Source organism: Aedes albopictus, unplaced genomic scaffold, assembly GCF_035046485.1.
Source record: "Aedes albopictus strain Foshan unplaced genomic scaffold, AalbF5 HiC_scaffold_131, whole genome shotgun sequence".
Taxonomy (NCBI): domain Eukaryota; kingdom Metazoa; phylum Arthropoda; class Insecta; order Diptera; family Culicidae; genus Aedes; species Aedes albopictus.
The window spans coordinates 1-16,706 of record NW_026916713.1 but is presented as its reverse complement, the minus strand read 5'-3'; the positions used below and the strand labels follow the sequence as shown (position 1 = coordinate 16,706).

General features: G+C 37.4%; 1 protein-coding gene and 1 long non-coding RNA gene across 2 annotated transcripts; one reads left to right on the top strand and one right to left on the bottom strand.

Annotated features, from left to right (window-relative positions):
* Positions 1-8,564: 8,564 nt before the first annotated feature.
* LOC134284440 (uncharacterized) lies at positions 8,565-10,202 on the bottom strand. Its single transcript, XR_009995776.1, has 2 exons — positions 9,119-10,202; positions 8,565-9,061 (listed from the first exon to the last, which is right to left on the bottom strand). It is a non-coding gene; the product is annotated as an uncharacterized LOC134284440 (long non-coding RNA).
* A 78-nt stretch (positions 10,203-10,280) lies between these two features.
* Positions 10,281-13,229, top strand: LOC109430911 (U-scoloptoxin(11)-Sm6a; the record flags this gene model as incomplete). The annotated part of the gene is given in 2 exon segments (XM_062843280.1): positions 10,281-12,778; positions 12,850-13,229. Coding segments are annotated over 2 exon segments (476 nt in total), but the record flags the coding sequence as incomplete, so codon positions are not given.
* Positions 13,230-16,706: the final 3,477 nt, after the last annotated feature.

Sequence of the window (16,706 nt, the reverse complement as noted above, 5' to 3'; positions counted from 1 at the left end):
AGTATGTCGAATATTAGGTTTCGGAAATAATTATCATCAAATAATTTGTCAAACATGTTCTAGGGTATCGCGCTACTTGGGCGGTGGTTTTCTTCGTCTGTTATTTTCGTCTGTTTTCCACTGTAACTCGGTCAATTTTGCACCGATTGACTTGAAATTTTGTACACGGGTAGATACTATACCTATCTCACCGCATTCCAAGAATTGTGTCAATTGGTTCAAGATTGACTGAGTTATAGTGGAAAACAGACGAATATAGAAGCCACCGCCCAAGTAGCGCGATTCCCTAGGTGATTCTACATCTTTCATGACAACAGATTTCAAAATTTTCTAGTTCTTATATTGTAGCTGAGTATCTAGATAGTATTTAAGAGTTGTAAAATGGAAAAAAAAACATAGGAATCCACTCTTTAGGTGACCCAACTTTCCTTCGCCAGCCATACTACTTAGTCTGCCACAGATCACAATTTGTCCAACATAGCAGTAAAGTGGAAAATTTAAACAATGTTCATTTTGTACCGTTTTCCTTTCCATGCGTGTTTGTTTTGCCCGGCGTTTCATCACCGGTGTTTATAGATACCTATGGGCAAGGATAGAGTATCAGACTAATATTTGACTAGAGGGAGCTAATGTGTAGATCCAGTATGTAAACGAATATAATATGTACCAATATGAGGAAAGGATAAAAATGGAACTGAAACATAATAAAATTTATCATCACTCCGACTGAATATATCGGTGAGTCAATAATGCACTAATTGCTCAGGCAGAACTAAACTGGTTCAAAATCCTTACGTTATATGATGTAATTTTATTATTTTCTGGAATTACCAAATTTTAGTCTACGTGGTGCTCGTTTTTTATATTGCTACACAGCACAGGTCGGACTCGATTATCTTGAGTCAGGTTCTGAAGCTTCCCAAACATACATGTACATCTGGGTAACGGAATGCTGTTCTAAGCTGAAATTTTATCAAGCAAACATTGATTAGTAATCAGTCAAAAATTCAGCTTCATAGTGCATTCCATTCCTCAGATATATGTTTGGGAAGCTTCAGAACCTGACTCCGGATAATCAAGTCCGACGTGTATAGAAGAATTCGAATGACCCCAGTTGTAGAGGCGCTAAGTGAGATGAGGAGAAAATCGTTTGTTTACTACATCAATGTTTCGTCTTCAAAATTAACTAATATTTTGTCTTGGTAGTTGCTATTTTCCATTGGTAATGGCTTCCATTACCACCATTCTTGATGCCCACGCCGGCAGACACCGGATTGGAAAGCTAACAAAAATCCGGAAGATCGCCCGTGGGAGGCATAGCAAAAGCTCCTCAAATTTATCATATAAATTGTTCGTAAGTACCTACAAGATCTAAGCGCATCTGAAAGAGAATTAAATTTTCTTTCCAAAATAGGCTCGTTTGTTTTTCTACGATGCGGAATTCGATATGAAAAAGTGAAAAAAGTGCACTTTGCCTATACTGCACCATAGCAAATTTTGGCGGAGTTACTTTTTTCATAGGGTTCTCATTCCTGCCACCAGATAAAAAAATTATCGATAGCTTCCGTCAAATTCGCCTATACAAAAATAATGAACCAAAATGGTGCGTTAACCAAAAAAGTCTCAATTCTGGACCAGCCTAATTTTACATGCGGTACCGAATCAACTGCAACTGAAAAAGTCCAAAAAAGAACTACTGTTGCGAATCCAAAGCAACAGGTAAAAAATCATAAAGTGGTGAAGATTGGAACTGATGCCAACGATGAAGACCTAGTGCTTAATGCTGAATCACGTTGAAATTGAGATATTTTGCCTTGTCATCATGATGCAGTTCAAGTTCAACACCAAGTCGGGTGGCATAGGTATCGATACTTTCACGCGGAACAGTTTGCAAGAACTGACACTGTCTGTTCGGATCGCCTCACATTTTTTTGATGAATGCAGAACGTTAAAATGTTAGAAATTCAATTAGGCTAGGGTGTCCATCAGAGGTATCAGGACAACTGCAAATTCGGTACCCGGGAACTGCTTTAAAAAAATAATTTAAATGTTGTGTGGTGTTGTGCGATCTGTTGAGACGCTCCTCGACGGACGTTGATTATAAAATCAACGAGTTGACAAACTACTGGGCAGTTGCCAAATAGTGGAATAAAAAAAATGAACTCTTCGAAGTTGATGTTAATTTTTGGTAGGGTGGGGCGGGGCAAGATGGGTCGCATAAGGATGGATCACCATAACTTTGTAAATACAAATCGTATTGGTTTGTATTCGTCCGCTACTCTTTAATACACTAGTTAGCTATGCTAAAAGTCGATAAAGTTCATTAAATACAAAATATGATGTTAAACGAGCAGTTTTAAAAAGTGTTCATTTGTTCATTAAGGCGAAACTGGAAGCATTTCCTCATTTTTTAGGTTTTTGATTTTTAAAAATATAACGAAGCATTATTTTCAAATTCCTGGTGGAAAAAGTTTGCCATTTTTGCAGAAACCATTTTTTTGTGAAATTATGTTTAAAAATGGTTTCTGAAAAAACGAAAAACATCTTCCACCAGGGAAAAAATCAGGAGATACCATGATCCATACCAAGGTTGTTAACCGATAAATTATCGACAGTTAACTCAACGCAAACTCGATAACGATAAAGGTTGCTCGATAACCTCTCGATAACGATAATCAAACGATGAATCAACGCGAAGATCAACGTACCTTCGATAATTTTGCGATAAATCTAGTTACCGTAGTGACGGCATCAACAACGGCTCAGATCGCGAAGAAAATTTTCCGGAGACGCTATCGAGTCGATAATTTCCACAGTTAACTGTATCGCCGATGACGAATCCGTCTGAAGACGTTATCGTTATCGACGATAAACGATAACAGACGTTAACTTTATCGTCGATAACGATAATTTATCGATTAACAACCTTGATCCATACTCTACATGTGCACGAAAACCGATTTTGAAAATATTGCTTCGTTATTTCATAAAAAAATCAAAAACCAAAAAGTGAGGAAATGGATCTAGTTTCGCCTTAAGTCGTAGCACAGACAAACAGACGTAACACTTCGTACATTTTTCGATTCAAATCATAGTCACGGAAACATGTTCGCTCAATGATAGAGAGACTGAGTTTGGCCAATAAGGTGTTGTGTAGGAAATAATAATCCGATAACTCTTCAGGTTTTAAGGTACTTTTATTGGAAATCAACTTGTCAGGTCATTAATTATGTACATGGTCCTATATCGATACTTATATCTAATACAGTTCAGTTTGCTAATTTTGTATTCACACAATTACAATATCCGTATATCCTATATCGGATTGCGCACATTTGAATAGGTATCACTGCATACAATATGTAAAGCTTAAAGTTCCCCTCAAAGCTCTCCATACAATATTGTATGCAAGATTGAAGTCAGAATGTGCCTTCGGTGCCTTCTATCTATTATGTAAGCTCCGCAGACATCGCCCGATATATCTGCGACGACGAACGATGAAGAATGGCAAATTGTTATTGAATACATTTTACAGCTTGGTGGTGATTGAACTAAGCACGTATTGAAATGTTTTTCTCAACATAAGGTGGCCCACAGTTATATGAAAATCAAAAATTTCGAAAAATGCCAAGTCTTATCTCCTAAATCAGTAGTTTTGGACTCCCAGAAGCTACGTTCGAAATTTGAGCAAAATCAACTAAGCCTAAGGGGGCGCTCAAAACGCTTGAAGTTTGTATGGGAAAACTGGGCCAAATATATGCAGAAATTTTAAGTTTTCGATCTTTGCCGCTAGGTTGCGCTGTAAGCGTTCAATAATCAAACCCTTTGGTATTATTGTAGGTGACTACCCGGATAAAAACTAACCATAGGGTGTTTGGTGAAAACCATTCCTGCACCATACAGTGTACCAGCTACAATAATGTATATTGTAATGAAATGGTTCACTAAAAGCTTCGCACATTGCAGCTACTATACATTTACATTCGATTTTTATGTAACAATATATTATACTGTTTTTCTTACGTTTGAACCATTCACTTCATTTTTCCGAAACATTATTTTTCCGTGCATTATTAATTATTTATTCAGTTTATGATTTTTTCCGTGCTTTGTTTTGTTGATGTTTGTGACTTTTTTGATGCAAAGGAAAGGAAAGAAAAAAGTGAATAAGTTGAAACATCAATTTAAAAGTAAAAAGAAAATCGCGTTAAGTACTGTTCCTTTGAATTCCAAAGAATCAAAGGAACAGTACTTAACGCGATTTTTTTTTACTTACGGATATTCCCCTAACAAACCCAGGTTAATCATCATCATTAATTTAAAGTCAATAAAATGTTTAAATAAGTAGTAAATCAGATCTCTTAAGAACTGCAGATCCAAGAGATATGGTGGACTAGGTATGTAGAGTGCGATGAGAGGAATACGATTGACGTACTTTATCGTAGAGCCATCTTTAACATATGGACTGGACTGAATACTGAAAGAAATTCTAATATAGGTTCGTCTGTGGGTTCGCTTTTTAACCTAACTTATACAGTAGACGTTCGATAACTGCAACATGTTTACGTTTCACTTAGCGAACGAAAATCCGATAACTGCAACGCCTGACAGTGTCAACAAGCCATCAATTGACATAAAATGAACGAAAAATTCACTCGACTGTTCGTTAGGGCTTACATGGCGCACGGTTTTGACGTTTGGCGGTGCGATAACTGCAAATTTGTTACACTTACCGGACATGCAGTTAAAAAGCGTTGCAGTTAAACCATTTGCACCGACCGAACGTCTACTGTACTTGAATCGAACTTGACAGTTTTCTCATGAGTTGTTATGTATTTCCCCGTGTATTTCAAACTTTAGTCAAACTGGAGTCTCAATATTGCAATAACGGTTAAGCACGCTGTAATGATACTTATGTACCTCGTCACCCACTTCATGCAACTACATTAGTGGTCTAATAATACTTAGCGCGCTCGACATAGTTCCATCATGCCGCTCAAAGTGTTGCCACAAATAATGCTTAGTTTGCGAAACCCAGTTATCTGGCTGGTAGGGCATGGGAGCCTAAGCTTCAACTGTTAATGCAATCAGAGACTACTCAGACCTCGACTCAGACTTAGACGTGGGCGATCCAATATGAAGGGTTATCCAAAACGCTCTGGAGAATTCCCAAAGCGCATTCTCATAATGCTAGTAAGCCTAAGATGCCATTAACAGGAGGAAAATGACAAGATAATATAACATTATATGGTTTATGTAATGTAAACCAATACAACATAACAAAAGAGAACCATTCCAAAACCATTTAATTAAATGTATAACCAGTAGTGAAACTACAATTAAAAACAATATATTTACGGTACATTTTATTGTTTGAAACCATATGTGAACCATACAATGTACGGTTTATTAAAACCCACGTATCAGTATTTATAACAATTCATTTACAATATAATGTATGGTTTTGCAAAAAAATATATATGGAGAAAAATATTTTTTTATATTGTTACGATACTTAACCACCCGTATAGTATATTGTAAAAATCTTATTTACAATTTACTGTATTGGGTTCTACATTACATTTTATTGTTTTTGTATTTTTATTTTTACAGTGGTGTCTATTGTAAAAATATGGTTTTAAATAGTACTGTTACAATACAACGTTCGGTTTTTCTACTGTATTTTTTATTCGGGTATCTACTAGGCCTGTCCACCTTTTCAAAAATGTTCTCTGATTCTCAAGTCCACCCCCATATTTTGATTGGCATCCTAAAAGAAGTAACTGGTCAAAATTTCAGCCAAATCCGTTGAAGTTGAGAGGTGCATCAAATCAATGTTGTGTTTTTCGACTATTTTTGAACTTCAAAAAATCATAACTACACTAAAACTTGTCAAAACTTAATTCTTTCCGCAGAAATTGAAAGCTATACTTGTTTGCTACAACTTCTCCGAACAACGTGTGCCAATAAAATTGAAGGAGACATGTGTAATCATCACATTTGTAATTAGAAAAACCTTAAAAAGTTGATTTTTTGATATATTTCGTTCTGGAACACCCTAATATACGTAATATGTTGGATTTTTCAAAACGGCATCATTTTCTTCAATGTTTTTTGGTTATTTGCTTCTTTGACATCAATGCTGTACTGCCCCCACTCGCATAACAGTCCCATTTGCAAAAAGGAGGAATTGAGAAAACGGCATTTGAAGTTTGAAAACTTGTTTCCATATAAAACTTTGAAAAATCGCTAAAATTTGAAAAATATTTCGATCATCTCGAAACTTTCACAGATTGCTTTGCACATGAGTATATAACTGTAAAAAATATTATAATTGCTACAAAGTTGTTCAGTTTTGTGTTTCGTGACACAAAAATCCATGATGGGACTGTTATGCGGGTACTTTTGATATGGGACGCTCATGACTTGGTATTTTTTTTCACACATTGACATAAAAATTCGTAATTTTTATTATTGTATTTGGAAGTACTTCGAAAATGATGACTATTCATAACATTAACTCAAAATTGATGAAAAGTCAAATGGGACTGTTATGCGAGTGGGGGCAGTGTAGGAGTTGAGCAAAAAATATTAAAATTCGGGAAAGCCAAATGTGGTCTAAAAACTAGATTTTTGGAGGCAATCACGCTGTGGCGCGAAATTGTACTGAACGTAGTAGCTTTGCTTCCTTGTAGTTTGCCTTGGCTACCCCCTACCACGGGTGATAACAAACAAGCGTGATGACAGATGTTGGCTATCATATCAGTGCTGACGCGATGCCACTTTTTGCGCGCCAAAGCGTGATTGCACCCGAAAAGCTAGTTTTTAGGCCACATTTGGCTTTCGTGAATTTTAGTAATTTTTGCTCAACTCCTACAGCATTGGTGTCAAAGAAGCAAATAACCATAAAACTTTGGAGAATATGATGCCGTTTTGAAAAATCCAACTTAACGAAATCTATCAAAAAATCAACTTTTTAGGGTATTTCTGATTACAAATGTGATAATTACACATGGTTCCTTCAATTTTATTGGCACACGTTGTTCGGAGAAGTTGTAGCAAACAAGTATAGCTTTCAATTTCTGCCGAAAGAAATAAGATTTGACAAGTTTTAGTGTAATTATGATTAGTATATACCAAACAACTTTGTCGAAGACCGCAAAGTGATCCAACGTCTGTGAAAAAAGTTATACCCTAAGTAAAGTGAGGATAAACTTTATTGTTGTTTTTCCAATACACTGTATTTCAGACGGCATCGTATGCTACACTGATGGCTCCCTTCTCTAAGGTCGAGCAGGTGCTGGTGACCACTCTCGTGAGCTAAGGTCTTATTCACTTGGTAGACACTGGTGACGGACTGACAAAAATACAGGAAAATTTAGTTAAAATGAAACAAACTTAATGAAAAATTGGGCCGACACTTGAAGTGACGAACTTAGAGTAAATATATGAAGGGTGATTTTAAACTAATAGATACATATACTGCATTTTTTTTTAAGAGGAACAAGCTCACTGAATATTAATCATTCACTCGGGCCCCCGTCGACCTATCGCTAAGAACGTGCGAAATTCAAACCAAAAGACGGGTGAATGCTTAGTGTTTAGTATTGTGTTGTTCCTGGCTGTTATGCAATAATAGGTCAAACAACGCGGCTACATGGATTGTTTTGAACATTCACATGTAAAAATCTCGTTAATACATATAAAAAATGACAATATGTTTGATCTCGCACCGTTCGTCGACGCCGTCGGAGCACTGCCACTCGATAGTGCGAATAAATCCGTAATATTTGAATTAGCGTTGTTGCTCCTCCACCGCTCGGTGTCCCGTTGGATAATATAAAAGTACACAGCGTAGGGCCGTAGTCGCATCCTGGCCGAAACACAATATTTGCCGTAAATGTTGCATGCAAGTTAATGTACCGCAATCCGCACCGGTACCTAACATAAAATTTGATAGTTTTAATTAAATTTGATCAGGTAAAATGCATTAATTTGCTAAATTGTTAATTTGGATGTTAAACGACCATTAACCCTCTCAAATTGATTGCTTAACAAATAATTTCCATACTTGATGGTCTGCACTCCGTAAGCCCGGAACCTTATATTTTGCCATATGCCCTATAAATTGAAGCATAGCTCGAAATTGTTACGAGAATAGAAATACACTATAGAACTCCAATGGCGCTGTTGTCACTTTTCCTATTTAATTAAATTGATAACTCTAATTGTAATTAATCATCGTTTTTAAGTATTCCGCTTGTAAAGGATATTTCGTTTTGGTAAACAAAATTTATTTGACACTTCTAGTACCGCTAATGACGCTGTAAGGGCGTGGCAAACTAGATGTTAGTCACACGAACAGCCCCGACATTGGACTTCTGTGGCTAGTTATTCTACTGTTACGAGCTTGAGCAAATCTGAGCCCAGATTCAGATACAGCAACTTCAAATTTGTCAGACAAGTTTGCTTTTGATACAGACCAACAGTTGTTTTTTGATTCGCTGTGTTATGATATTCACCACAGACGGATTTCTCATACTTTCTTCAAAACAATAATTCGATTTCTAATAGAAAGAACTGAAAAATTTATTTCGGTTTGTTCATAGAGATATTGCAATAGGTGTAGTCTAAATAAATTGATGGTGGATTTTGTTTCCACAAGTTTCATCTGCTTATGGGCTATACACGTGTAGTGTCTATGGATTCTATAAAGATAAAAAAATATCTGCTCCAGATTTTTGCGTAAATAAGAAAACAAATATTTGCACTCAACGCGCCACAATTGTATGCCAATTGTAGTAATTATTCGCATTATATGGAAATAAATTCTATTTGAAACAATTGAATTAGTTTATTAGATATCTGAAGAGTAGTAAATATTAATCGGTTTTCAATAGAACATGAATAAATTTTGACATCGTTACAAAAATTTCTACGAATTTAACTTTTATCTTATCAATAACCGATAACGTTAATCAATTCCATTCAAAAAATTTATAATGAAATTCCTCGTTCTAAGTTCTGTTTCATGAAATAACGATTAATCCGCAGAAACTGGCTGAAAAATCAGTACATAAAACTAAGATGTGTAGAATAAAAGCATCTGTGTACTTACGTTGCTGGATTGCTTCGGATTGAACCCATGTCGTGGTGCGAAGTGGTTTTTTTTCTGCTCGGGACTTACCTACATGAAGGAAATCATTACCACTCCCCACCACGGTTGATAAATTGTTTGAATTTTTCCTGACACTCGGTAGTAATCCACTGTTGAGAAAGTTTCTTCTGTTCCATTGTTAGTTGATCATCCAAACGGACGAGTAGTTCCTGACGGAGATTTGCTTTCATCGATTTGAGTGCCTAGATAAAGAAGATAGAGAGAAATTAACAAACAAATTGCGATGGAGACGATGGGCTTTATTTGTAGTCGCTGGAAGATGTGATACATAATAGTGTGATAGAAATTCCAAAATGTGAAGTTTTTACTGTAACAGAGGCGAAAGCAAATTATATAAAAGTTGATATTGCGGAGATTCCATCTGTTTAGACTCCTGCGCGAAAATTAGTTGCGTGGATTTCTCTTTCGTGGGCACACAGATATAATACCAGACCGCGTCCTGGTGGATATTTGACGCTGTGTTTTTAGGTACACATTTGGTGATAGTTTTGCATTGTAAACAAACATTTATAACGCACCTACGCTGAAAATAAGCCTTATCATCTATTTGCGTCGGAATCTATAAATCTTCACAACGGGCAATAGATGTGGTTTTTATTTAATTCCCGTCATACTAAACACCAACCAATCATGATGGAATTTATTTTTGCACATCGTCTAATCCCTCATAATCGATTTAATACCAAGTTACCAATTAATAAATTAGCTTGCATGTCATGTTAAAATAATGTTGTATAACTACTAGTATTTCATAAAAATATTAAGATTAAATGATTGTATTTCCGTCTATACTATGTCTTTTTTGGTCACAATATCAATTTAATGTTTGTCACACCTTCTACTTGACAGTATGGTACGTAGGATCAGTGCTGAACATTTCATTTCGTCATATCTAAATTCAATCACCTACAGCTCATTTTAGAAGCTGAACCTGAGAATATGGTATATGAAAAACTTGTGCGGCTAGACCAGTTTTGCTAGAAAGTCACGGAAAAAACGATATTTTTCGAATATTTAAGGTAAATGTCACGGACTACCTTCGAAAAATGCAAATGATATTCACGGTGAATATCATTTGGCATTTTTCAAAGGTGGGCCGTGACATTTACCTTAAATATTCAAAAAAATAGTGGTTTTTCCGTGACTTTCTTGCAGAATTGGTCTAGCCGCACAAGTTTTTCATATACCATATTCTCAGGTTCAGCTTCTAAAATGAGCTGTAGGTGATTGAATTTAGATATGACGAAATGAAATTTTCAGCACTGCGTAGGATAGTCAAGAGGTTGTAAGTATATATTCCAAAAGTCGTAGTTGTGAAATTCTTCGCAATCCAAATCAAATTATGTTCTCATACAGTACTATTGAGCAAAAGCTTCTAAATTGGAATAAAACGTACAAACATATTCAATTATTGTTTTTGTTCACCAGATCATAATACGCACCACGACAGTGCACCGAAAAAATCTTTCTCAGTTGTTGTGAAATACGATGCTTCGCATGCATAAAATCTTCGTATACATTTGATCGCAATCTTCCTTAGATAAAGAAAATTAGTTTAAATAATCAGGGGATAATCAAAATAACTGGGACTTTTCAAAAAATGTTCAACTGGCTGTAACTTTTCGAAAAGGGCATCAAATATTCTCAAATTTTTACTGTAAATTCATCAACTGTGCTTGTATCAGTGGTCCAATTTTGGCAAAGATCGGGCTATTTTACGCGAAGTTAGAAAGATTCAAGAAAAGGGTATAATTATCCGATATCCAACTTTGAGTTATATCACTGGATTCAATGAACCGAATGCAATGAAATTTTGATCATTTATGACGATTATAATGAACTTTGAAAAACATTTGACTTCATTTCAAATTATTAATAGTAAAAAAGTTATAACGATTTTATTTATTCTACGTTTTTTTAGTAAATTTATCTATTTTTCATATGCATCCCATTACCTTTCCAATTTAATGCCGGCCATTTAGTTGCTTTCCTCCAAAATATAAATATTTTCAAGTCTGTGGAGCGGACCTGGTGTGATGGTTAGAACACTTGACTATCACGCCGAGGACCTGGGATCGAATCCCACTCCCGACAAACTCGCAAAATGTGAGTTCTTCCTTCGGAAGGGAAGTAAAGCGTGGGTCCCGAGATGAACTAGCCAAGGGCTAAAAATCTCGTTATTACAGATAAAAAAAAAAACAAATCAAATAGAGGGAGTTTAAATGAACTATAATTACCATGTCAAATTTTGAAACGATGATGAAATTTTGGATAAATTGGTGTTATATTAGAAAAATAATCTAATCGTTTTAATTTGCTTTTGTGTAAAGAATTTTAAGTTTAGTAAAAAGTTTTTAATAGCTTATTATATTTGTCATAAATGATCAAAATTTCATTGCATTCGGATTGTTGAATCCAGAGATATAACATCTCAAAGTTAGCTATCGGATAATTATACCTTTTTGTAGAACCTTTCTTACTTCGTGTAGAATAGCCCAATCTTTTCCAAAATTGGAACACTGATACACAACTAGTTGATGAACTTACAGTAAAAATTTGAGAATATTTGATGCTCTTTTCGAAAAGTTACAGCTAGTTGAACATTTTTTGAGAAGCGAAAATTTTACCTGTCCCAGTTATTTTGAGTATCCCCTGAGAGTCCGCAATCCCATAAAGTGAAGGTCGTCAGTTAAAGATATCGCATCATCTCATTAGCCCAGAAATGATCATGACACGCCGTTAATGTGTGAATATCATATTTCAAACTCTTACGTAGAAATTTCATAAATGTCTATTCTGAAAATGCGCACATAACAACCTCATTAATTACGTCCAATCAGTTTCCATAATTGATCTTCCATTTCTTTCCTACTGTTTGCGTTCGTTTATTTATGTCTCCCAACTGTCTGACACTGACTTCCCTGCATCACACTGGTTCAACCCTAACGTCTCTAAGTTTTGCACTATTTTGGGTTTCTGTTCCCTTTGCCTCTCGCCGGCTGTTCTGTTTGAATTTCCCAGGCAGGTGGTTTTCCCCGGCGTTGAGCGGTTCGGATTCAAGTGGATACTTTTCAAATGACAGCGACGGTCAGAAGATTTGATCCCGTTGCTCTAAGTGAACACACAGGTGGAACAGTTCATTTGTCACTGTAGTCGTTAAAATTCGAAGATGAGAAATGCCCGACATAGTAATTTATTTTCCAAGCCATGTATTCTCGGCAGCAGCTCCATCGTGAGTGCATGTGCTCAGGGAAGAACGTGTGCTATTTCCCGACCACGGGTAAGGAATCTCGTGTGTCGATCAACTCGAGACCGCACATCTGTTTGGAGATTTCAGCATGATGGATTTCGAACACAGTCATGCGGAGTGAATGAGCGCCTCACTCTTAATTCGAATCGGATTTTTAACGAGATTTGCAACGTTCGACAGCGATCTGCTCAGTCTTGATGTAGCGTTTAGCTCCTTCGAATGCGTCGATCAAGTGGATCAAGTCAATCGAAAAAATGGTGTTCAGTGAGAAGAAGAATTTGCTATTTTTGTATTCCATTCTAGTTTCATTTTTAATGGTTCGTGCATATAGATATCACTACGAAGATTATGTAAGAATTAGAATCAATTTATTTAAGTTATGAATGGTAATACCCAAAGTGTCCAATCCAAACGTTTCCAGGATATTATGATGAGCACATGCCGTGAGAACGAAGCGTGTAACATAGTTCACCATCGTTATTGGATGCCAAGTGCAGTGGAGAAGATCTGTCGCTGCCCTCTGAATACTCCGAGCTGTCCGGTAACCTACAGTCACCATGGACACATCATGAACATCAACACTCGAACGCAGATGAAGTTCTGTTCATCGACGAAACATTTGGAACGATGTCAATCGAATCAAATTGCTCTCCAGAAGAAGACTCTCTATCAGAAGTATGGTATCAAGAATGTGTCGATCGTTGCACGGTGCCAGTGCGATAATACACAGCAGCATTGGGTTTACGTCAATCAAACTGGAGAAGACATTAACGACGAGAGGCATCAGGTGACAGTGGTGGACAATTATCGTTGCGTAGGTAAATACATTTTTTGCTATTTAAATTATAACCTCGTAACTATTGAATACGTAACTGTAGGGAAGTGGAACCATCTCTGCAGGGCTTCTATTTTTTTCTGTTATATCTCAGTCAATTTTGAACCAATTGACACACGCAGTGAGATATCTATAATGTCTAGCAGTGTGCAAAATTTCAACTCAATTGCTTTTGAATTGACTGAGTTGAAGCGAAAAACCACGTATGTGGCAACCTTCTATCGTATATCCACAATAGAATGCTACATTCTTAAAAATACCGATTGTATTCCATTAATTATTCTCGAAATATACTGACTCTACATGTTCATTCATTTTCATTTATTTAGTATTACATCCAATCGACACTGATTTTTCATTTGGGCCTAACTGACATTTTCGAGTTCTCTTCATCGATCCTCTCTTTGTGTTATCACAGAATGTGGATTGAGTTTTCCAAAGATTTTTTGGTTGAAATGCGAAGAAGACGACTACATGTTGCTATAGAAACAAAAAGAATAATGATTTTGTTTGTTTTGTTCAAGTTATTAGCGAAAGAGAGAGTCGACGAAGAGAAATCAATCAAGTCAGTTAGGCTTTATGAAAAATCATTGTCGAAATGCGTCAAATCAAGACAATTGCTTTGTTTAATTCCGACGTTTCGGCCGTGGCATTTGTCTTGATTTTACGCTAGACTGAAAAGCCACGCGAAAACAGTACATTCTACAGTCGAACCCAATTCAAAATTACATCAAATTCAAAATAAATCTGAATCACCAATATTTCTCCATAATACACGGTTCGTAACTGCCGCTCTCCATCCTCGGTCACACGCAATGCTCGCTAAGTCACGTTCCTCCTGGTCCGCCCATCGTGCTCTTTGCGCTCCACGCCCTCTTGTACCAACTGGATCAGTCACAAACGCCAACTTTGCAGGGTTGTTGTCCCCTTCCGGCATTGGCCACCTTCAAACTGGATTCACCATAGAGTGCAGCGAGCTCGTGGTTCATGCTTCTCCACCACACACCATTCTCCTGCACACCGGCGGAGATCGTCCTTAAAACACGTCGCTCGAAAACTCCGAGTGCTTGCATGTCCTCCTCAAGCATGGTCCATGTCTTTTGTCCGTAGAGGACCACCGGTGCGTGGATGAATCTATTTGGACCGTAGCTTCTTCTGAAGCCCATAGTAGGCACAACTTCTACTGATGATTTGCCTTCGAATTTCACGGCTAGCATTGTTGTCAGCCTCAGTAAAGATCCGAGGTAGACGAATTCCTCCACCAACTCGAAGGTATCCCCGTCTTTCGTCACATTACTATCTAGACGGACCCGGTCGTGTTCGGTTCCGCCTGCCAGCATGTACTTTGTTTTGGACGCATTCAGCAACTGCCCGACCTTTGCTGCTTCGCGTTTCAGGCGGGTGTACAGTTCTGCCACCGTTCTAAATGTTCTGGCAATAATGTCCAGTGAAGTGTTTTTAAATTAAACTAGAGTCTGAAGTAACAAGTTCTACTAAAAGCTCTAAAGTAATAGTAAAATAATGTCCATGTCGTTCGCAAAGCACACAAATTGACCGGGTTTTGTGAAAATCGTTCCCCGGCTGTTGAGCCCGGCTCGTCGCATCACACCTTCCAGAGCGATGTTGAAGAGTAGGCATGAGAGTCCGCCACCTTGTCGCAGTCCCCGGCGAGATCCGAATGAACTGGATAGTTCACCCGAAACTCTTACGCAGTTTTGCATATTGTCATCGATGTTCAATCAGTCTAGTCAGCTTCCCAGGAAAGCCGTTTTCATCCCTGATTTTCCATATCTCTGTGCGGTTGATATCTCTTATATGTGGATCTACCACTGAGATTCGGATGCGCGCAAGTATGGTCCACTGCACGACTATGGTGCAAGGCGAATGAGCATTAGCACACACTAGCGCTTGGTCTACCCACCACCCAAAAAAGTGGTGTGGTGAAAAATGTTCGAGTCCCCAGTGTGGTCGATAAACTGACACCCCAGTGAAACGCTACGGTGAAATCCTATCACTGGTTGATACTGTCGTATGTTGCCTTGAAGTCTATGGGACCTGGTATTCACTGCATTCTGGAGGATTAGCCGTACGGTGAAGATCTAGTCCGTAGTCGACCGGCTGTCGATGAAGCCGGCATGACAACTTTTCAAGTAACCATTAGTACGATATTTCACCTTTTTCGACTAACACAACTATTGTACGGCCAATATCGAACATATCAGCCCCTTAATAGCAATATATCGGCACGCAAGGCGTAATAAGTATTTTGTGATTACTTGGGCTAGCAGCAACTTATTCGTTTTAGGTGACAGACGACGGAAGATGATCTGGAGTAGCACTTTGTAGGTGTTAGGCATCGTACACAAATTACGTAACGCTATAGGGGGAGGGGGAGTCCAGCGTTGCGTTACGATTCATACAAAAAATTTTGGGTTTTCATACAAAAAGCGTTACATAGGGGAGGGTGGGGGTCTGAAATGGCCGATTTTAGCGTTACGTAATTTGTGTACCATGCCTTACAATCACTACCATCGATCGTTGATGCACGCGTACCTACGGTCTAGGCTACGTTGAGTCTAATTTGACACCTATTATAAGACTAGGTATTATTGTGAGGAGAATCGAAGAATCCATGATAGCAGCCGGTCGATATCGCAAACGTGGTTTCGGGAAAATTGGCAAGCGATTATTTATTGAATTTGTGCGCCTATGAATACCTTTAAACTACAGTAATCGCTTAGTGCACACTCAGATTCAATTTCGCTGTTCGGTAATTATTTTGCTGGAAAAATTCGGTAAAGTGGAAAAACTACCATTTTTCGGTAAAGATTGTTTATTTTACAATATTTCGGTAATTTTGTTACCGATTCGTTTGTAATTTGATACTGTGACAGCATCTTCTGTCAAAAAGTTTACAGTACGCACTGTAAAATCGGATTTTTACCGTATACTGTACGAAATACTACCGAAAAAGTTTGTAAACCATCCCCCACTCTACCGAAATTCCGTAAAGTTGCTAGTGACGTTAGCGAAATGTCAAACTGGTGATGTGTTACATTCTTATGCCAGTTTCAAAAGTTCAAAGTTATAGTGGCCTCCAAAAATCTAGTTAAGTGACCTGTGCAATATGATTATGGTGAACGGAACATCACATATGCTGGAATTTGGTAAGTATTCATCATACATAATTTTTGTCTGGCTTTCCCCCATTTAAATAATCAATTGATTAACATTGGTTAACGTTCCGTTTCAGGCTGTCCGCTGTTTACATGATTCAATGGATGGAAACTCGCGTCGCGTTCAAGCTACGGATCAATGCCGAGAAGAAAATAGTGAAGTGGATATAATTTGCTTATAAAAACGAACAAATTTATTTGAAAATTCGTAAATAAAAATCATATGAGCCTGCGCCTGTATCTTTCATTCTTAGAAGTACCGAAAAT